Source organism: Naegleria fowleri, assembly GCF_008403515.1.
Source record: "Naegleria fowleri strain ATCC 30894 chromosome Unknown tig44, whole genome shotgun sequence".
In the NCBI taxonomy this organism is placed as follows: Eukaryota; Heterolobosea; class Eutetramitea; order Acrasida; family Naegleriidae; genus Naegleria; species Naegleria fowleri.
Genome location: NW_025407976.1, coordinates 154,690 through 176,219, shown reverse-complemented (window position 1 = coordinate 176,219; position 21,530 = coordinate 154,690). Strand labels below are relative to the sequence as shown.

General features: G+C 37.8%; 13 protein-coding genes across 13 annotated transcripts; 8 read left to right on the top strand and 5 right to left on the bottom strand.

Moving 5' to 3' along the window:
* Window positions 1-78: 78 nt before the first annotated feature.
* Window positions 79-2,364, top strand: FDP41_005406 (uncharacterized protein; the record flags this gene model as incomplete). The annotated part of the gene is made up of 1 exon (XM_044708927.1): window positions 79-2,364. One exon carries the CDS (start codon window positions 79-81, stop codon window positions 2,362-2,364), a length of 2,286 nt encoding a protein of 761 aa, XP_044560125.1.
* Window positions 2,365-2,501: 137 nt separating this feature from the next.
* Window positions 2,502-3,281, bottom strand: FDP41_005405 (uncharacterized protein; the record flags this gene model as incomplete). The annotated part of the gene is made up of 2 exons (XM_044708926.1): window positions 2,502-2,959; window positions 3,158-3,281. The coding sequence occupies 2 exons, from the start codon at window positions 3,279-3,281 to the stop codon at window positions 2,502-2,504; spliced, it is 582 nt and encodes a 193-aa protein (XP_044560124.1).
* A 256-nt stretch (window positions 3,282-3,537) lies between these two features.
* On the top strand, window positions 3,538-5,031 carry FDP41_005404 (uncharacterized protein; the record flags this gene model as incomplete). The annotated part of the gene is made up of 1 exon (XM_044708925.1): window positions 3,538-5,031. The coding sequence occupies one exon, from the start codon at window positions 3,538-3,540 to the stop codon at window positions 5,029-5,031; it is 1,494 nt and encodes a 497-aa protein (XP_044560123.1).
* A 224-nt stretch (window positions 5,032-5,255) lies between these two features.
* Window positions 5,256-5,867, top strand: FDP41_005403 (uncharacterized protein; the record flags this gene model as incomplete). Its single annotated transcript, XM_044708924.1, has 2 exons — window positions 5,256-5,426; window positions 5,550-5,867. 2 exons carry the CDS (start codon window positions 5,256-5,258, stop codon window positions 5,865-5,867), a joined length of 489 nt encoding a protein of 162 aa, XP_044560122.1.
* Window positions 5,868-5,986: 119 nt separating this feature from the next.
* Window positions 5,987-6,865, bottom strand: FDP41_005402 (uncharacterized protein; the record flags this gene model as incomplete). Its single annotated transcript, XM_044708923.1, has 1 exon — window positions 5,987-6,865. The coding sequence occupies one exon, from the start codon at window positions 6,863-6,865 to the stop codon at window positions 5,987-5,989; it is 879 nt and encodes a 292-aa protein (XP_044560121.1).
* A 215-nt stretch (window positions 6,866-7,080) lies between these two features.
* Window positions 7,081-9,133, top strand: FDP41_005401 (uncharacterized protein; the record flags this gene model as incomplete). Its single annotated transcript, XM_044708922.1, has 3 exons — window positions 7,081-7,142; window positions 7,321-7,747; window positions 7,862-9,133. The coding sequence occupies 3 exons, from the start codon at window positions 7,081-7,083 to the stop codon at window positions 9,131-9,133; spliced, it is 1,761 nt and encodes a 586-aa protein (XP_044560120.1).
* Window positions 9,134-9,445: 312 nt separating this feature from the next.
* FDP41_005400 (uncharacterized protein) lies at window positions 9,446-9,883 on the bottom strand (the record flags this gene model as incomplete). Its single annotated transcript, XM_044708921.1, has 1 exon — window positions 9,446-9,883. One exon carries the CDS (start codon window positions 9,881-9,883, stop codon window positions 9,446-9,448), a length of 438 nt encoding a protein of 145 aa, XP_044560119.1.
* Window positions 9,884-10,098: 215 nt separating this feature from the next.
* Window positions 10,099-12,747, top strand: FDP41_005399 (uncharacterized protein; the record flags this gene model as incomplete). Its single annotated transcript, XM_044708918.1, has 1 exon — window positions 10,099-12,747. One exon carries the CDS (start codon window positions 10,099-10,101, stop codon window positions 12,745-12,747), a length of 2,649 nt encoding a protein of 882 aa, XP_044560118.1.
* A 62-nt stretch (window positions 12,748-12,809) lies between these two features.
* Window positions 12,810-14,699, bottom strand: FDP41_005398 (uncharacterized protein; the record flags this gene model as incomplete). The annotated part of the gene is made up of 1 exon (XM_044708917.1): window positions 12,810-14,699. The coding sequence occupies one exon, from the start codon at window positions 14,697-14,699 to the stop codon at window positions 12,810-12,812; it is 1,890 nt and encodes a 629-aa protein (XP_044560117.1).
* A 907-nt stretch (window positions 14,700-15,606) lies between these two features.
* Window positions 15,607-17,000, top strand: FDP41_005397 (uncharacterized protein; the record flags this gene model as incomplete). The annotated part of the gene is made up of 2 exons (XM_044708916.1): window positions 15,607-16,215; window positions 16,365-17,000. The coding sequence occupies 2 exons, from the start codon at window positions 15,607-15,609 to the stop codon at window positions 16,998-17,000; spliced, it is 1,245 nt and encodes a 414-aa protein (XP_044560116.1).
* A 277-nt stretch (window positions 17,001-17,277) lies between these two features.
* On the top strand, window positions 17,278-17,937 carry FDP41_005396 (uncharacterized protein; the record flags this gene model as incomplete). Its single annotated transcript, XM_044708915.1, has 1 exon — window positions 17,278-17,937. The coding sequence occupies one exon, from the start codon at window positions 17,278-17,280 to the stop codon at window positions 17,935-17,937; it is 660 nt and encodes a 219-aa protein (XP_044560115.1).
* A 211-nt stretch (window positions 17,938-18,148) lies between these two features.
* On the bottom strand, window positions 18,149-18,701 carry FDP41_005395 (uncharacterized protein; the record flags this gene model as incomplete). Its single annotated transcript, XM_044708914.1, has 2 exons — window positions 18,149-18,276; window positions 18,365-18,701. 2 exons carry the CDS (start codon window positions 18,699-18,701, stop codon window positions 18,149-18,151), a joined length of 465 nt encoding a protein of 154 aa, XP_044560114.1.
* Window positions 18,702-18,962: 261 nt separating this feature from the next.
* On the top strand, window positions 18,963-21,049 carry FDP41_005394 (uncharacterized protein; the record flags this gene model as incomplete). Its single annotated transcript, XM_044708913.1, has 3 exons — window positions 18,963-19,344; window positions 19,443-19,483; window positions 19,547-21,049. The coding sequence occupies 3 exons, from the start codon at window positions 18,963-18,965 to the stop codon at window positions 21,047-21,049; spliced, it is 1,926 nt and encodes a 641-aa protein (XP_044560113.1).
* Between the last annotated feature and the right edge of the window lie 481 nt (window positions 21,050-21,530).

Genomic DNA, 21,530 nt, shown 5'->3' with positions numbered 1-21,530 from the left:
AGTCGTGAAACGTTTTTTCTTCAATCTCTCTCTCTAAATAACGGTTATTTTTTTTAAAAATTTTTTAAGGGAAAAAAAATGCAACCACCTCACCTCAATCCATCGATCCACAACGCGTTAATAGCTTATCCGAATAGCTACAACCTCAAACGGCCAACAGTGATCAAAATTTTGATTGTCGGGGAGAGGAATGTGGGAAAATCCTCTCTGATAAGCTCTTGGTGTGGAGTGATGAATGAAAAGAATCATCTCATACGTTTTGTTGATCGGAGAAGAAACGGAGAGATAGACATCACGAGAGTGGAGGTATCCACTTCATCGCCATCATCAACAACCACCTCAGAAACTGCAATGGAGAAATCAAGGCCTCCTCACAGTGGGAATGAAAATTTCTTCATTGATTTTTGTGAGCCAATCAATGATAGTGAGCTGCCCTCCACAAACCAGAACGTACGATCGGCATGGATGACAGACACAGACTTTGTTTTGATTGCATACGACACTTCAAATATGGCATCTTGGAACGCAGCAATAACAAAGTGGGTTCCACTGTTTCAAGAATACGAAACACAACTCAGTACTGTCATGCTTGTTGGTACCAAGAACGATCTCCCACGAAAAGTCGTATCTATTAAGGAATGTGAACAATTTTGTAAGTCATATATATCATCTAGAGAGGAGAATGGTTATTTCGGTATTGGTAGCGGCTTGTTCTTCATGGAGCTCTCAACCAAACTAGGCACAAATGTTGACCTCGTGTTAAATATTTTGTTGATAAGAATATCTCATTTGTTGACATATCGCAAGGAGACTGCCAATACCCAGAGCCAACCCTACAATGGGTTAATTGAGCCTATGAATCAATTGGACATTCGCAACGAGTATACAAATATGATGCGAGCAGAAGAGGCAACGACATCTCTCATATTTGAAGAATTACCCCTGAATCATAAAGGTTCGCCTCCACTTCATCAGCGTCATGAAAATCAGCAGAAAATAAGCGCTGGCTGTCAAACTCCTCCAGATTTTTCAACTGAACCCAAGTTCCCTAAAGATCCTTCCTCTTCAATGCTCAAAAACACTAATCAAGATCCAAACCTCGCATCTTTGGTACATTCGAGTGTTGAGACAGAACAAAGCTATGGCATTAATGCATCAGGATTAATCGTGCTACCACCAGTGGATTCTTCTGCGCAATCAACAAGTGCAGACGTTTGCAGTAACAAATCAGACAGCTCTGTCAAGAAATCTGTAAAGAGTCAAAAACCAAGCTCCTCAGTACAGACCAAAATTCAAAATTTTCAGGAAACAAAGCAAGGCTACGTCATTCCTGTAATTGAGACAGATCTTTTTCCTGAACAAAAACATCACCTTTCTTCAAAACCTCAACAAGTACAGCAGTTTATTTCACACAATTTCTCACACAATGAGCACTCTGCTAAAGTAATATTGTCCATTAACATTGGAGACGGTAAAATGTGTAAATTAGGAGTGGTTTCTGGAGATAATATTTTCCATTTGGCTGAATTAGTAGTGAAACAGTTTGAATTAGATCCAAAATTGAGATCTGAAATTGCTTTCAACATCAGAAATAGTATTAACAAGTACATTGAAAAAGTTAATGGATCATTCATAAAGGATAAAAAGAATAATCCGAAAATTAAGGAAGCAGAGAAATTCAACCAAACTGTGGGAACAATGTTTTCCAACACCACTCAACAAACTCCTTTCAATTTTGTCAGTGATTGGATAAAACCAGCAAGACCTCCTATTCTTCAGCTTAAAATAACAATATCGAAAGGCAAAACAGGAGTCATTTTGGTCAGAGAGGGTGATGACATTACAGAGCTAGCTCGAAATTTTGTGAATACATTTGGTCTTAAAAAAGATCATCTTCCTAAAATTGTAGAGAAAATCAAGAAGCATCTAGAAGATTGCCAAGAAGTCAGTAAAGCGGTCAGTGGAAGACCTCTCAGCAGTACTAATTCCAGAGAAGAAGCATCAATAGTGGTGGAGAAAGCTGAAAAACAGCAACTCTCGAAAAAAAAAGCACAACAGCTGAAAGTATCTCAAAAGGAGCCAAAAATCAGCAAGGAGCTCACAGCAAACACAACAAATTTATCTTCATCACCTAAAACTCCAAGGCCAGAAAATAAGGTGCTGTTCAATCTTGATGTGGAAATTAATGAAAACAACAGGAAAATACTTACTGTGAGAGAAGGAGATGATCCCAAAACGTTAGCTCGCGAGTTCGCAAAGCAACATCTCATTGGGACTAGTGCTGAAGAAATGCTTGTCCAGCTGATTCAACATCATACTAAAAAGTATTACGAACAAAAGAAAATGTCTCTTCCATCTCCATAATAACATCACGTTGAATACAAAGTTGCTATTTCTTATGTGAGAGTTGTGTTGACACTTGTAAAATCATTCGAAAAAACAATTTGTTCATTCTCTCATCTTTCGACATTATAGTGATAAATATTCATAAAGTCACATGTTTACTTTTTTCTTGTTGGTGGATTCGATTTCAAAATGTTCTCAACAGTAAAGTCTGTTTCCCATCTGTCCAACATTCGTTGAATGGCCTCCACTGGCACACCATGTTGATTTCTCTTTGCCAACTCCACTGCATTCTTCGCCCACGGTGTTTGAGGTTCCAAAACTTTCACTTCATACGAAAACTGTTTTGCAAACAAAACATAGGGCTTTGCTTCCCACTTTTGTGTATTTGTGTTGTCAATGATAATCGGTGTTGTTCCTTTTTGCATTGCATTTTGAGCTCTGGTCTGATTCCAATGATGTGCCTTTCCTAGCTTGGTTGGATCAAAATTATATTTACCACTCTGAGGATCAATAAAAAAGTCATCCGTAGAGAAAATGTGTTCCTTGTATGATGTTTTGATGTCAATATTGTGATCGTGCAATATTTGAGCTGCCAATGTGCTTTTTCCAGAACCTATCCAATGAAAGCAATTTTGTCATATCAACAACAAGTGAATGACATCAATTCCAAAAAGATTAAAAAATAATTTTCATCGGATCACAACAACATTCGACACGATGTCCAATATCGCAAAAAGATCATCAAATGCCACGACAAAATAATTAGCTCACAACCCAATGACCATGGTGTTCGCAAAAAATTATACTTTACCCGAAATGCCTCTCAACAAGTACATGACTTTTGTGGATGTTGTTGGTGTAAGAGCAGCATCACTACTCGAAGCTAATGATGATGATGACAAGGTGGAAGGAACAGTTGAGTGATGGTCGAGCATTTTTTTCTCTCTCTGGTGATCTTGGGAATTGATTCAATGCCCAAAAAGTAAATTTCATGAAAGGTGCATTTCTCAAATGTTGCTTTCTGAATTCATGAGTGCTCTCTAAAAACTTTTAGTGTGCTTGAAGAGTAAATGAATTGATTGACATTTTACAGTTCAATTCAAATACTTGAGCCTCGGAGGTGATGAAACAACAACTGCGAAAGAACAAAATTTTCGCCAAATAAAGATTTTAAATCCAAGACTCAAAAAAATGCTCAAAAGAGGTCTTCTCAAATCATCATCGCACAGCACAGGCTTGTTGCTGCTCTCTTCTTCCAAAAGTAATTATTGTAGTAGTGTAGTAACAAATATTGATGCTTCTCCTAAATTTTTCTCCACGAGGAAGAGTGGAGTTCAATACAAGATGGCATCATCGTCGTCCTCTTCGGGATCTAATGCCTTATTGTTGGTAATGAACATGAAAAATCAACAAGTAGTCGGAATGAGAAACTTTTCCACCACCACTGCTGCAGCATCATGGATAAATCAACAACACAACTCGAGCTCTTTAAGATCTAATGGAGCATTCCCAAAAATTAATAGCAACAATAGATTTATCTCTGTTTATCCCCAAAATATGGAATATTCAACCAGCACTCAGAATGTACAACAAGAGGTAGAAGCTGATATTCCAGGTCGAAAGGCTGTTTTGGTTTGGTTAAGTACCATCGGATTCCTTGTTTTTGCCATTGTAATTGTGGGTGGTTTAACAAGGTTGGAGGAAGGAGGTCTTTCAATGGTTGATTGGTCTCCTCTTGGCTCTCTTCCTCCAATGACTCCCGAAGAGTGGGAAGCCGAATTTGAAAGATATAAACAATTCCCAGAATATAAGAAAAAGAACGAAGGAATGACTGTGGAAGAATTCAAGTATATTTTCTACTATGAATATTATCATAGAATGCTGGGAAGATTGATTGGAGCTGTTTATGCTCTTCCAGCAGTTTTCTTTGCAGCTAAGGGATACTTTTCAGGAAAGAATAGAGTGTTATCGCCAGCAACAGTTCTGGGTATTGGAGCTGCCATTGGATTCCAAGGTCTTCTTGGATGGTACATGGTAAAGAGTGGACTCGATGAAAACCATGAGCTCATGAAGAAGTACAACAGCATTCCTCGTGTTTCACAATATCGATTGGCCTCTCACTTGTGTGCAGCTTTTGGTATTTACGCCATGACCATGTGGCAAGTTTTTAATTTGGCAACAAGAAACAAGCCAATTGACACATTCATGGGAAGCAAACTTTTTAAGGTTGCTGCTCCAATTTTCTTCTCCCTTGTTTTTATCACAGCAGCTTCTGGAGCCTTTGTTGCTGGAATGGATGCAGGATTGGTGTATAATGAGTTTCCACTCATGGGTGGCTCACTCGTTCCTAGTGATATTATGGTCATTGAACCTTGGTATAAGAATTTATTTGAAAATGCCACCACTGTACAATTCCAACACAGATGGTTGGCCACATTTGTTGGAACAGCAATTGCTGTGTTTTATTATACCATGACAAGAGGTGGTAGAGGAAAACAATTACCAAAACCTGTCAAACGTTCCTTAAATTATTTACTTGCAGTTGTTGGTCTCCAGTACACTCTCGGTATTACTACTTTGTTGACCTATGTTCCAACCTCAATTGCTTCAGCCCATCAAACTGGTTCTTTGACTCTTTTCACCTTTGCATTATGGATGGCTCATGTTGCCAAGAGGATTAGATAATGTAGTTCTACAATCGGATATATCTTGAATTTTGATTCAATAATTTTACAGACGCGGCTAATTGAATTCATGTGGAATTGGGATTTAATTAAAATTTGCAATCCTGTCAATACAATAATTGCACTAACTAGTATACTTCATACTTCCGCATGTTCGTGTATGGTGTGAATATATTTATTTGTGAGGTGGATGGAAATTAGAGTAGGTGTAGGGGTTGTGAAAAAATGCAACAAGAAACATCGGACGGATCGTACTTGATACGTGAAGGAAATCCTTCAGATGCTCCCAAGATCACAGAATTTAACATCATGATGGCTCTCGAGACCGAAGGCATTCATTTAGATCGAGAAAAAGCTACCCGTGGTGTCATCACTCTTTTTGAAAAACCGGAGAAGGTGTGTTTCAACTACATTGAGCAATAATGAATTTAACAAAACACGATTTGATGAATTTAAATGTCATTTTAATTTTGAAATTCATTATCAAACCGCGATTCAAATTGACACCAACCTCTGTAGGGTCAATATTTTGTGGCAATTCATAAGAATGGATCCGAAGAGACGGTGGTTGGTGCTTGCTTAGTTACCTATGAGTGGAGCGACTGGCGGTGCACTGATTATTGGTGGATGCAAAGTGTATATGTTGCTAAAGAGCACAGGAGGCGAGGAGTTTTTTCACATTTATTCAAATACGTAGAAAAGAAATGCATTGAAGCAAAAAGTGCATCTTTTAGGCTCTATGTTGACAAGAAGAACGCAAATGCAAAGAACACTTATTTAAAATTAGGAATGCAAGAATCTCACTACGAAATGTATGAAAAGAATTTTTACGAATGATTTGGGCATTAGTGTCATGAATAAATTTTGATAGTATCTTAATTGTTACACCATTCAACGACTAATCAATTTTGATCTCATTCAATAAATAGTGTATTGGATATTGTTTCATTACAATGCTAAAACTTTGGGCCTCGACTTCTGGCTGTATATTTCGATGGAGGTCGTACTTCTTTTCCTAATTTTCTGTCACGTTCCTTCTTCCGTATTATATATTCTTTCAAATTTTTTCTATTTTTTCCTCCTCGTTGTGTGGATGTATTCCTCGAGCCTTCATGTCTAATTTGGTGAGTGACAGGGTCTTCTTTTCCCTTAGGAATTTCGCTCTTTGGTACATTTGGCATACCGGCGAACAATACTAAATAATATTTTCGAATTTTTCTACTATGTGGATAGTCAATCACTAGGCCTCCTCCAAAACCTGCTTTCATTGCCATGTTAGTAATTAATTCAGTTTGTTGTGGTGTTTCTGGGTAAAATTGAAAAACAGCTCTAGCTCCTCTTCTCAAACATTTATAAAGTGTTCCAAAGAATTTTTGTAATCTCTTAATAGGTTCCTGAGACTTTTTGTCAGCATTACATAACCACTGAACAGCTGAAATTGAAATGGCTCCATCAAATGTTCCTAATCTAAAAGGAAGTCCATTTCCCATATCTCCATGAATCAAATCACATCCATTTGTACTGGTTGGATCTTCCATCATTTGTTCATTTGCAATGTTCAACATGTGTTCACTGATATCCATTCCGACCCACACATGACCAGCCTCCGATAAACAATTTCCACTGATTCCACTTCCGCAACCGATATCCAATAAATATAAAGGTCCAGAATTCTCGGGAAGGGCCAACAACTCTATTGCTCTTTTAGACATTTCCGTTTGAATTTCCAGTACACGAGTATTAGTCGCATACTTTTTCGCTTGCACCTCCCCATAGAAGAGTTCGGGTGGTGCAGTGTGTTCGGGTCTCGAAGTGCTCGCCGCTGAGATGCTCATTTTTTTTGAAAGCAAGCGAAAAAAGTATTGTAATAAAACCTTTCATATAGATTTCTTCACCATCTGTTACAATCTATGATACAATCTCCTATGGTAATTGATGGCGCTCTCCAAGAGTATGCAAGGAAAAGACAAGAAGGAAAGATCAGCTATTTTGGATTCGATAATGCTTTCAGATAGTGCAAAAATTGTTGAAAGAACAACTTTTGAAAAAAATGAACGAAAACGACCCTAATGCCTTTAATGCCTTTGACGAACAAGAAGTGACTTCGGAAACGTAAGTTTTTGTCAAGACTGGATATCGGGAACGATCATTTGTTATGGATGATCAAATTTATTTTACTCTTATGTTTTTTTATTGTCTTCCTTGTACAACAATTCAAATTGAATGTTAATTAATTTATTTTTCATCACAACATGTTAAAATTCCATAACCGCTTGTTTTATTAAAACAGCGATGGAAGAAAGAGAGACTTATCGGATCGAAATGATTCTCCACTATTTGATGATGACGATGATGAAGCAAGACCATCGGAACCTAAAAAGAGAGTCATCGGAGATTCCTCCTTTTTGCATGGAAGTAGAACTTTAATATTGATTCTTGGTTCCTCTATTGGAGATTCAAGCAAATCAGTACCAACTGTAAGGTTTTTGGCTTCCAAGATGCCATTTCCAGAATCTGTTTTGAAGTACTTCTTTCTGAAAGATCATGTTGTTGTGGAGTTTGTAGATTCACACTATGCTCTCAAATTTCTCTACATGTATTACGACACTGGTATTCAATGTGAGGACGGTTCCGTTATTACAGTCGAGTTTGCAAAAAATCAAGATGAGGGTATTGACGTAGTTATGCCTTCGTCAAGACAACAACAACCTTCAGAGGTAATTATCTTGGCTTTTCATTTTCATAACTTATAATCGTCTTTGAAACTTGTCTTTGTTATTGGACCCGAACAACTCTAAAAAATTGAATGCACTTGCAATCGAATTCATTAGAGCGGAAAAGTATTATTTTGTCTTGTCTACAATGCGTTCCCACTTGAAAACTTTGAAAAATATGGTAAAGTAGTTAAGCTAATTGAACTTCCTGAACTGGATCGAGTAAAGAGGGTAATCATGGAATTCAAGACAGAGGTCGACTTTAACAATACATTTGAAAAGCTAAAAAATCATCAGTCTCTCAAACTATACAAATCAAAAATACCCTATCTAGAAGATACTTATGACCAAACGGAAAGCATCCATTATGTAGCAACATCCAGCTCAACTTATACTATGGTTGAAAGTGTTCCAAGTCATAGTAAGCCAGGCACCTGTGTCATTCAAGTTACAGGATTTACCTCTCACAAAGTCAACTGTGACACCATATTTATTCTATTTGGAGTGTATGGTGATGTCCTAAAAACTAAGGTTAATTTCAATACACCAACTCCATGTGCATATGTTGAATTCAAGAACGAAGACGGAGCTGAGAGAGCAATTCGTTTTTTAGGAAAGAACGGCACTCCTTGCCCTCTTTACAATGATATTATTCAGATTTCTTATGCTCCATTTTCAGTTCTTGAAGAACCCACAACTCTTGAAGAAGGCGAAGAATTTAAAGCCTATCTTGGATCTCCTCTTCATAGGTTCACAAAAGGAAGCGCCACTGGAAGAATCAAAAACATTGATCATGTCTATCCGCCTAACAGAGTTTTGTGTATCAGCAATATTAATTATAATAGCCAGAGTAGCACGATCGAGTCAGAGTTTATGAAATACAATCTCAGAATAGAGAATATCAAATTCTTTGGACATAAGCAAAAGCTGGGAACTAAAATGGCTCTAGTCTCATTCCCAACCTTAAATGATGCCGTTACAGCACTTGTGGAATGTCACGATATCAAAATTGATGACTATCATATTAATATTAATTTTGCTGATAATAATGCTAATAATAACAACTTCATGATGATGAATAGACTTCCTTACAACGTCATTAACCGTAACATGGGAATGCCACACCAACGTCATTATTCACCAATGGGTACCTATACTCCATTTGCTGCCTCAGGTCATGCCTTGGCGTTCCCTCCAACAGCTGGTAGCCCACAATTCCAAAATTTTGTTTATAGCCCAAGAGGAAGAGGTGGAAATGCATACAGAGGAAATATCATGGTAAATAGAGGAAGAGGAAGAGGAAACTATACCAACTATAATAATGACAATAATTATCAAAAAGAGAATACCACTGATGACAATAATGCTGATAATACTAAATATCAATAACTATACACTCTAAAAATCTATTAATTATGAACATATTTGTTATTCTACCTGCACTGTATTTATCGTGGGAGAATTACCACATTATCACATGGATGGTATCATTGTTCACAATGTACAAATGCTAAGAAATATTTTTCTACTATTATTTATTCTTTGATGGTCAGAGTACTTATTTCGTGCTGCGTGTCAGTGTTCTAACATGCTGCATGAAATAAGTATTCTGTTAATCTTTCCTTGCCGTTACACTACATCTATTCCGAGGCAATAATCAATACAGTGCATGATCGAAATATTCTGCCTTCTGTTTATAAGCTAATCCTTGTTCTTACTTTTTGTGTAGTGGTGATAGAGGAAATATGAGTCCTCCATGAGATCGGTGATTCTCCGATAAATTCCTCTGCATGGAGGTTTCGATTCAGATGATTGTTCCTCACTATTGTTCAATGTAAATGTTGAAGAAGGCATCCTCACGAAATGACACAATGAAAACTTTTCCCACAATTCAAAGACTTTGGGTCTCTTATAATCGGGATCAATAATTTGATATTTGTGTTTGTCTGCAGCATACGCACGATGCTGACTGTAAGTAATTGGTGATGATGATTTGTTTTCCTTTGTTGTTGTCGTCGTCGTTGTTGAATCATCATGACTTTTATGGTGTGATGTCTTTGGTGTTTCTGAGGATCCAACAATGATTGTTTCCGAACGAGAATTGGTGATAACACTTTTTGGTGCGTCGTCTTGCTTCATTTTTTGGGATTTACACTTTTGCCAACAAAATTGATTGAATCTCCAATTTTACACAAAATAATATGGCTTGAGGGAAGAGAGATTGAGCATTCGTGAATTCGAGTAGCAGCTTGTTATTGATCTGACCTTTCACACCTTCACGTGGACCTCCTCTGAACGAGGGAGTTGAGATGGTTCGACATATCTGAAACGAATGAATCCACTTTGAAAAAAAAATGTTGTCTTCTCGCCTTACTGATCCTTCGAACGACATTCACCTGAGAGGAGTGTTATCGTTTGAGGAGATGGAACGACTCAAGCAATCAGTTAAGAGTACCTTGATTTCAAAAGAAACGTCCTTTTATCATGGAAAAGATATGAAGGATGAGAAGGTTGCTGCTTCCTCGATGATGAATCCTATTGGATCCAATACCTATACCGACATTGATTCTCCATTTGGGGCAGATCAAGAACTGAAAGAAAACATCATTCCCAAGTATATTCGTGCTGCTAAGGAACAGATATTGGCTTCCGAAGGATGGAACGATCTTAAGAATGAAATAAGGAAGAGAGTTCAATCCGTTGTTGATGAGCAAATCGTATTACGGAAGGAAATATCAGATTATATGCTTGAAAGTGGTGGTTCTGTGCGTATGACCTACAATCAACGTAAGAGGGCCAAGGAACTTCTCAAGAATTGCATTATTGATGATAAGAAGTACACGGATCTACTTCAAGAGGCGGGAGACTTAATGGCACAAAATCCTGACCTAACCTCGCTCTCGTACACTCTTGCCAGTAAGATTGATACCCCACAACAAGGGCAGAAAAAGGAATCGGAAGCAGTGATAGCCAAAATATTAAGCTTTTATCCATGGTCAGTCATGAGGAATAATCTTTCTAAATGTTTACTTCATTCTTTTCCGAAGACGGTTCGAAAAGCGTTATGGAATTCAGCATTTCAGGATGAGAACAACAAGGTCTTACTCGATGCATTCATGGAAAAGAAAAACTCCTCATCTGAATCATTGATTCTTCCAAAGGAATATTACCAAATTATTGACAATGCTGTTAAAAGGAAAGTTGAAGAGCATCCGATAATCAAGGAGTATAATGAAGGAAAGCTTCTGAATGAGGTACTTAAGGTGACTGTAGAATTTATTCTTTACAGAATGAAAGAGCCTGAAGTGAACGACCTTTCTATGGTGACTGACATGGTGAATGTTGATCCGAATGAGCCACTCACAGATGAGCTAAGAACAAAAATTATTCTCAAGATTATCGAAAGATATGCATCATATATTGTGGACATATTTGATTTATTTGCCTTCCTTTATGGATGGGAAGATGTATCCACAAAGTATAACCAGACTCCCATACAATTCTACACAGAAAAAATATGCTCCTTAATAATCTATCAATTTGTTTCGGCCTTTCAAATCGATCCATTCGAAGATCCTGAATTGTACTATAAGATGACACTTGTACCACAAACAGTAGTTAGATCCTTCATTCAAGCCATAGAAAAGAAAGATGCGACAATACTTTCACATTTGAATTCTCTACCAAATGGTGTTGAAGATTTCCTAAAGCCAGTTACACGACTAGGTATTTCCTACTGCGACCACACCATCACATGTTTTCTAATTGAGCAGCTGTTATTTTCAAATTTCAAAGATGTTGTATTTGGAGTATTTATGTCCTCAATTGCGTTGGCACTCAGACAACACCTACTGAAATGTGAAACCGCTGTTTCACTTCATACTCTTTGTAAAATGAACTCCTCAATTCTACTCGTAGACTCTCTAATTGATATTATGGAAAATAACTTTAGGAAATACCTTCACGATGTATTGGGGGTTGATATTTATCCAAAAGAATTTATTGAAATCACGGGATTGTCACATGAGAAGACAACACTCTTGTTTACTCAAGACACATCATCTCTTGCTCCTCCTGATAAATTGTCCTCCTTAAAGGCAGCCCTTCAACAAGAATTAGATCAAAGGGACGAGAAGGAAATGTTGTTCATTTGGAATGATATTTGGGACAAAATTGAAAAAGAAACCACCATTGACATCCCCTTCAAAGAGTCCAATTATAGACTTACCCTTCCTTCCAAACGATCAAATCTTTGGAAAGAAACTTCGTTCTATGATCTCTCTGAAACTATTATGCAGTTCTCTTCGAACAAGTTGCTCTGCATTGAGTTGGCAAAGAAAAATGTTTTGGAAGAATTTAAGCAAGTTGTGTCACAGCACTTAAAGGAAACAGGAATGTTCAAACCAACCGATTTTTCTTCTGATATTGACAATGGATCAGTGATTGAGGTGGCATATTCTTTTATGGGCTACACATTCAAAACTAAATTTTTAGAGGAACAATTACAAACTTCTGATTATGAAGCCATTCTTGAAACATTGAAAAGTAGACTCAAGTTGCTGGATTCTTTTGCTTATGGAAGTGATATCCAAGAGACAGCTTTGAAATTTGCAAAGCAGTTTGAACAGCAAGAACGAGCCAAACTTGAAAATTATCAACGAGAAAAGGAACAACGAATGTTGAAAATAACACAAGAGCTTGAAAATGAGAGCATGATGTACTTTTCGAAGGTTCTCAAAATTTCCATGAAAGGAGTTTCTCTGTTCTTTAAAGGAACTGAGCAAGAAATTCAAAAGATCGAAAAACAGGTTCAAGAAGAAAAAGAAGAACGTGCTATTAGAAAGGAAGCCTTGGGAAGATCCATTAGCACGTATGAGTACAATAGAATTCCAAAGAAGTACAAACAAAAATATGACAAGGTTATCGAGAAGAAAAAAGCAACAAATTCACAAAAGACAAAGAAGTATGCAGGAATTTGGCAAAACACAGCAAAGAACAAATAAAGACTGTTGTTTTACGAACATTAACATAAAATTTATTTACACACATGTCATGTTGTGAGTTGTTATTGATGTTTAGTGGAGATGTATTCGGGAGGAGTGAGTGTTGAGTTAAGTTGAGTTAAATGTTTTTCGAAGGTCAGGTGGGCTGTTGGTAAAAATCTGGAATGTCTTTTCAGCTTGACAAGAGTGAAACCGTTCTTTTGGTAAAAATTCACGGCTGCCACTTGAAGTGAGCTTGTAGAAAGAACGATGGTGTTGTATCCTTTTTCTTTGCTCCATTGAATGAGGTGATTCAACATTAATGTCGCTATTCCTTTTCGTTTCATTGAGTTTGCCACGCTCATTCGTTTCAGCTCAACGCAGCCTTCTGAATCTTGTTTCTTTCTAACACCAATAGTTCCAACAATTTCACCCGTAGAAGCTAACTCGGCGACCCAGAAATGGTTGTCTTCATCCCAAATGTAATACTTCATAATGTTAGCCATGTCACTATATTTAAATGACTGATAAATGTATGATCTTGCACTGTAATCAACATATTTGGATAAGCCACAAAGAACAAGAATGATTGTGCTCGTACATAATATCACAGTGGAAAGAGTCGAATACAAAATGGTTGAAGTCGAGTTAGATAGTTTCAGTCCAAAGAGTGAGTAATAGCGGTGTCCATTAACAATTGTATCATTCTCATCGGCGTAAAGCATTTTCAAAATTGTCACGTGAATTCCAAAAGTCACCAAATAAAACAGCGACAGGAAACAAAAAACTTTAGCAATTCCAAAATAGTGAATAAATAAATAAAAGGTTTGTAAGTAGCTGGGTACAATGGACTTAATTCCTTCAACAAATATCCTGTTCACTTGTTTGTCATCCGTCTTGTAATTGTAAGATCGAATAATTATTGTGTCATTATCATTGCATTTGTAAAAGGTTCTGTCCATGTCATTGGCAGGAGTAAGGTTTTCAGAGTTGTGTTCTTCTTGGTGTTTTTCGTCACCATTGGTAAGCATTGTTTTAAGATTGTACTGTTCAGAGTAGGAAGTGTCGTCCTCTTGTTCTTGTCGATAATTGTCATCATCGTGATCGTACTCGTTTTCAAAACTTGTTGGAAAGTCATCCTCGAAATGGCTCGAATTTGGCCTTATATTAAAATCTTCATCTTGCTCATCGTTTCCATAATATTCATCTCCGTCATGGCCATCATGATGATGATTGTCGAAATATCTCTCTAGATCACTGTTTTGCGGTTGTTGTTGATCCATACGGTAATTGTTCTTTTCCGAAACTGGAGAAAACGAAGCTTGATTAGTGGTAACATCAACAGTTTCAACTCCAGTTTTCGTTATCGGTACGAACAATGACAAAGGTGTGGTTGAAGTTAACGGCGTTGATAACGACGACGACAACGACAACGATGAAGAATTTCCAAAATTCTTCATCGACAATGTTGATGATGAGGATGGAGGAAGCGAGGAGAGATTTACGCTCTTTTTTTGATTCTTCAAAAAAGCTTGTGGTGGTTGTTGGGATTGATTGAAAGGCTTGTTATTGATCATCACGAGAGAAGGTTGTTGCTGTTCTTGTTGTTGTTGAGGATGGAAAGCGAGAGAGGAATGAAGAGGTTCTTCTTTCTCTACGTGATGATGGGATTGATGGTTGGATGATGAACTTTTTGAATGATGATTGTTGTTACTAACAGTCGTCCGTGTGGTATGACGATGGAAACCCTGTTCTTGTTGATCATAGTAATAATCAAGAGGAGATTCTCCATGGTAATGATAGCCATTCGTGGTGTGGTTCATCATGATCACAGAATAGTGAGGAAGCGTGAGTGAAGCCAAGTGCTTCTTTGGACTCGTTGTATGCTTCTTCCGAGAAGAAGAACCAGTAACTGCTTTCTCTGTATAACCTCTCGTGGTTGGTGTTGGAGAAGACGAAAGGGGTTGTTCCATCATCATCGTGATGAGAAGAGGTTCAGATTGCTGTTTCTTGTTTTTACAGAGAGCAGTAGGTCCGGGTTTCGAGTCGTGATGTAGAAGTCGGGATTTGGAATTACTGGAGGAGGAGGAGGTGGTAGCTTGTAACAATGGAGGTGAATGAGTAAATCTTCGGAATCGTCGAAGTTGACCGAACAATGGTGGTATTGTGGTGTAGTTGTTATTGGAATTGCTATTATGATCAATCTGAATCGGATCGTGATGAGAACAAGTGGTGTTGTTGTTGTTTGTTGATCAGGAGCTCTACAGAAAATGTTGAAGACTACAAAACACGTTCATAGGTGAACAAGTAGTGGTGGTTGATGATTACTTTTTGTTGGTGAAACTTGTGATTCTCTTTGAGTTGGAAGGATGTGGTCTTTCCGAATGGAACCAAGAGTCAGAAGATCCCGAGATGAATTTCTACCATCAAGCGATCGAAAGTTCTCTTTTGGTGTTTTCCTCTCTTGGCTCAAGCCAAATGAAATTTGAGCTTTGAATGACTCTTTGATGATGGTTGAATATTGAAGGTTGATAACGATTGAGATGATGGAGTGCTAAAGGTGAGGAGGACGATTTGTTTGTTTTCTTCTTGGTGAGGGTATGTTAAGATCAATTCGTTTGTTCGGAAGATGGAATTTCCAACTCAACTCTTTTAGACTTCTTTTCTCTACATTCAGATGTTCTTTGGCAAAATTCAACAGCACCGAGCACGCCTAATAATTGATGAGTCGCACTTGTTCGTTTTTAAAAGGTCCTTCTTTGTGTACTAAGGGTCTTCAATTTCTTGTGAAGGTAGGGATGGTGAACACAAAGAGCAACAGCAAGGAGGGAATTTCAAAATAAAAATAGATATATAGATGGAAATCAAAAACGCAAAAAAATGCTCAATACTAGCACTAGTGGAGGTTCGGGTGTTCATGTTGTATTGCCATCATCCTCTTCCGCATCGGTGAATGGACTCAAAAATTATTACATTGCCAAGATCCAAGAGAAGGAAATTGTACTACGAGATAAAATTGAAAATTTGAGACGATTACAAGCACAGAGAAATGAGTTGAATGGTCGTGTTCGGAGTTTAAAAGAAGAATTACAACAATTGCAAGAACCTGGTAGCCATGTGGGTGAAGTGGTCAAAGTAATGGGTAAAAAGAAAGTTCTTATAAAGATCAGTCAAGAAGGAAAATATATTGTAGATATTGATAAATCCATAGAGTTAAAAGATTTGACACCAGGTGTGAGAGTTGCTCTTAGAAATGATTCGTATGCTCTTCACAAGATCCTTCCAAACAAGATCGATCCTTTGGTAAGCTTAATGAAAGTAGAGAAAGTTCCAGATGCCACTTATGAAATGGTCGGAGGTCTCGATGAGCAAATCAAAGAAATCAAGGAGGTGATCGAGCTTCCAATCAAACATCCAGAGCTTTTTGAAAGTTTGGGTATTGCTCAACCAAAGGGAGTAATTATGTATGGACCTCCTGGCACGGGTAAGGTATGTATCATGTAATTAGTCAACGAATTTTGTCATTGTATTGACGATAATTATTATTATATTTTGCATCAAAACTTATCCTTAACGCAATATGATTGTTTAATTCAATGTCAATAACAATCTATTTTTTGATCATATTTTACATACAGACCTTGTTGGCAAGAGCCGTTGCTCACCATACAGATTGTACTTTTATTCGTGTCTCTGGTTCTGAATTGGTTCAGAAATATATTGGTGAGGGAAGTAAGATGGTCAGAGAATTGTTTGTCATGGCTCGTGAACACGCTCCATCCATTATTTTCATGGACGAAATTGACAGCATTGGCAGCACGCGTACAGAAGGAGGAAAGGGAGGTGGTGACAGTGAAGTTCAAAGAACCATGTTGGAATTGCTTAACCAATTGGATGGCTTTGAATCAACTCAAAATATTAAGATTATCATGGCTACCAATCGTATTGATATTTTGGATCCTGCTCTTTTAAGACCTGGTAGAATTGATCGTAAGATCGAGTTCCCAAATCCAAACGAGCTGGCCAGATTGGACATTCTCAAGATTCACTCTCGAAGAATGAACCTTACTCGTGGAATCAACTTGAGAAAGATTGCTTCCATGCTTGGAGGTGCATCAGGAGCTGAAATCAAAGCAACTTGTACAGAGGCTGGTATGTTTGCTCTCCGTGAAAGACGTGTGCACGTCACTCAAGAAGATTTGGAGATGGCTGTTGCCAAAGTCATGAAGAGAGGAGACGAAAGCAATATGAGCTTTAAGAAGTTGTTCAAATAAATTTCATCATTAGTTCATGATGACTGAAAGCTCCCAAAGCAAGTGCGCATCATCCTTCACGTTTGTTTACAATGAAATCGACATATTTTTTACAACAGAGGCAAAGTGGCTCGAAATTTTTTCTTGGCTTGCTCGTCCCCTCAGTCGTTCGCGTTTTGATACTCCTCTGACAGCCGTTAAAATTTTCGCACCCAATCACCCAAATTTAAATTCTTCAAACAACAACACTCAGAAAAAAACATCACCACAATAACGTTCGCATACACATCATCACAAAATGGCAGGAAAGAAAGGAGGAAAGAAGGACAGCAACGCACCAAAGAAGCCAAAGACTGCATACTTTTTATACTGTGACGACAAGAGAGAAGAGGCTAAAAAAACGCTCGGAGGAGGAAAGAGTGCCTCTGAAGTAAGCAAGCTCTTGGGCGAATGGTGGTCAAAATTGACTGAAGAGGAAAAGAAGCCTTACAATGACAGATATAAGGTTGCAATGGAACAACACAAGAAGGAAATGGAACACTACAAGAAGAACAAGCCAGAATCTTCATCGGAGGAAGAAGACTCTGAGGATGATGGTGGTAAGAAGAGAAAGAGAGGAAAGAAGGCAAAGAAGGACAAGGATGCTCCAAAGAGACCACTCACTTCATACATGCTCTTCTCTCAAGACAAGAGAAAGGAAATTTTGCAAGCCAATCCAGAATTGAAGGTGACCGAAGTTGCCAAACAAGTGGGTGCTATGTGGAAGGAAATGTCTGAAGAGGAAAAGAAGCCATACAACGACAAAGCTGCAAAGCTGAAGAAGGAATACGAGGTCGAAAAGGCCAAGTATGATTCCACTCATGGCGACTCCTCAAGCAAATCACCTGCCAAGAAGAAAAAGAAGGCTGAATCAGAGGACGAGTCTGAATCAGAGGAGGAGGAATCTGACAGCGAATAAGCCAACGAACCAATAACTTATTTTGTGTAACCTAGTTTCAAACCTAAATTAAACCCTAAGTGTAGATATTGACCTGATCATTTCTTGCTCCTTTGTTTTCCGAGTGGCTTGTTGTGATCTGCAAAGCTAGGCTTTCGAGAGATGATGATGATCTTGCATTTGTTAAGGAAGGTGAACATTTCCTTGTTTGATGATGTTGTAACTCGTTCATTTATTTCATAAGCCGAATGAAATCTTCAACAGAAATCTTTCCGTCTTTATCCTTGTCTGCCATATTCATTACTTGCTGCACCTGGGCGTCGCTGATGTCTTCTCCGAGTTTATGCAACATTTCCTTCACTACAACAATTTCCCGAGTGAGTCATTATTATTGTCATGAAATTACAAGTTATAGCAATGTCAGTGATGAGCCTTTGAAACAACTTACAGTCTTCCACTCCAATAAATCCATCACCATCGGAGTCGAATAATTTGAATGAAGCTCTTAATGATTCCTCGCCGTTATCACTCGAACAAAACATAATCTTTAAAAAGGCATGAAAATCAACGTTCTCTCCAATACCCATTTCAACAAGCAAGTCATGAAGGTCAGCCTCATTCATGGACGCTCCCAAATCCTTCATCACCATCATAATTTCTGCTGTTTCAATCACTCCATCTCCGTTCTTGTCATACATTCTAAAGGCTTTACGATAAATTTCTAATTGTTCGGGAGGAAGCCTTGATTCAAGCTCTTCAATGCTTACTTCTGTTGGCCTTAACATTTTTTTGAATCTTGAACTCACCGTGTTCGAGATTCTCTTACAGGAGAGGCTATTTTCAAGACCACAAAAGATTCCTTATGAGCTTTAAACAGTTCTTGCCAGTATGACATTCCTCATGTGTATCATCATCATCCTGATATTCATTTATCTTCTTTTTCATCATCACCATCGCGGATTGCCTTTGAATCCAATCGTTTTCATCTTGTTTCGTTGGCGGTCGGATATTACTTCTTCACGAACAAGCACACGTACAAAAAAAATATGTTGTCCGACTCCGGAGCAGTCTCGGAACTTGACTCGGCAGCGAACCATGATGATGACGGAGAGACAACAAGGATGATGAGAAGGATGCATACGGAACGACACAATGATTCATCGTTGGATGGCATTGCAAAAGAAGAGGAGAAAGAGAACTTTTCTGAATTTCAAAATAATAGCCTCCTTTCAGACAGCTCTGAACTGGAGTTTTCATACTTTCCAGTTCCGAATTTCGCAAAATACTTTTCGTTGGATGATTTCAGAGATGACGAAAGGAATACCGAAAAAATTGAAAGTTTCATCCATAGTGTTGCATTTTGGGAGGGACGGTTTGCTAATACAAATGGAGTTGGATTGAATAGCGCAACAGGATTGACTTATGATGGTAGGATTAATTTTTGAATGTCACTCTGAGTGTTTGGAAATTAACAAGTTTTTTCGCATGCCGATTCAAAATGTACTTTATGAAATTGGCTGAAATAGGACATCAAATTGATCATAGCACATCCGATATTCATGACCCAGTAAGTGGTGCTATTGTACGTGTGACACATTTTAATATTTCTTGATGGCTCCGTCACACATAGTTACATGATTTTTCTTCGCCAGCAAAAGAGGCCCTTCACTTAAATATGATTGCATTGGCTTTGGATGGAAATTCAACTGCTAGAATATTCTTTGAAAATTCACACAATTCAATAATTGAAAAACTTGTTAATGAGAATGGAAAAAGATTGCTCACAGAATCTTCAATAACGCCCTCAAAATTACACTTATCAAAAGACACCGAAAGCTACTTGCTAGGCCTTTTAGAACGGAAGTTTGATAGCTATGAAATGTTTGATAAGAGATATCCTGGCTTTGGTTCGTTATTACCGTGGTTTAGAGTTAAAGACGATGGAGCTGAGCCCCAGCCAGACTGGGCAAGCAGAATTCCCTCTCTGGACAATGGTCAATTTATTTGGTCTCTCCTTGCACTTGAATATGTGTTGGCCAACACCACTATTACTCACATCAATGAGAAGAATAGTGTGACGACACAAAACATTTTGAGAAGACATGCATTGACAACAAAAATTCAACAGAAAATTGAAAAAATCAAAAAGACGACTGTGAAGATGTTCTACCATGGAGATGGAAAAATTAGAGCAATTGCATACATACGGGATATTTATGGAGATCCTCTTGATGCCTCTAATTATAAAGGAAATGGCAAATCATTCATTAATGATCCCTATGAAGGGGAAATGATGAACGTATTTATGTCACTTTTGTGTAATTGGAAAGAATTAGGATACAATGAACATGAGGGAGAAAAAATTTGGAAATTCAAACAATCCAATTTGAGACAAGCAATTTACAAATCGAAATTATTTGGGGACATACCAGTCGAAGGAGGATACTGGTATAGTTCACATGAAAAATGGAAATACTTAGTGTTACCTTATTTAGATAGTGACATCAATCGACGAGTTTTCATGAACGGAGAGAAAGTGCGATTAATTCATTCGATTGAAAATGATATTCCAGGTTTATTTGCGAGTGTTACAAAACCAACAACTCATGGTAGATATTATCCAAAATATGCCAGTGAATGTGGAATACCATCGATTGCATGCCAGAAAATTCTCTTTCAAAACATTGTCACTCCATATGCATCATTTCCAACAATTCTTGCTCATAGAAATGTAGGACTTGCGTGGTATTGCATGATGTTGAAAGGAAGCAAAATGCAAGGTCTATTTGGTAGCACTGAATCCATTACAGTGAATGGAAAGAAAATTTGTCCTGTTCTTACATGGGATTCTAAAATCACAACTTTGGTTGCCATTTGTGGAGGTATTTCGAAATACACTCGTGAGTTCTTGAAAAAACAAGGTCTCTATTACAAATTTATTTCTACCATTAATCGAGAATGGAGTGCAGTATTTAATGATGGGAATGAGAACAATATAGGCTCTCAATTTGTTGGTGAGGACATCCCATTCATCAAGTTGATGCCACAGAAATTTCTGCCCACAAGTCCCAGAGAGTTCGATTTTGTGAAATCGCATTCAGAGAAGAAGGAAAAGAGCAAAAAGATCAAGTAATGAGTTTCTTTTGAAAATTCAGAGAGAACAATGCACATGAACTGGTTCCAGCAACAACGTGAAGTGTTTATTGGTGTGAAGTCTGAGCTGTATCTACATAGAGCTTCCTTCGAAACTCTATGACAGGCTGGTATTTGTGGTTGTTTTTTATTGCAGTTTCTATTTCCTCAGTATACGAATTCCATATACAGACAGGAAACAGGGAAGCTTGCCACCTGCGGAACTTCTTCCTTCTTATTTGAGGTATTTGAAGTGCTGCCCTTTGTTTCGAATCATTGAAAAAACACAAGAAACGAAACTGGATTGAAACAAAGGGCAGCTCTATGGTGCTACTGCTTTGAGCTTGAGTATGTACATTGCAGTAGGTTTCTTTTTTGAGTGAGAACAAGAGACAAAATTTCGAATTCCTCTTTGTCTAGATGTATTTATTGTTTTCCAAAAATGAAAGTAGCAATTCGAAGATTAAATTTTGAAGTTAAAC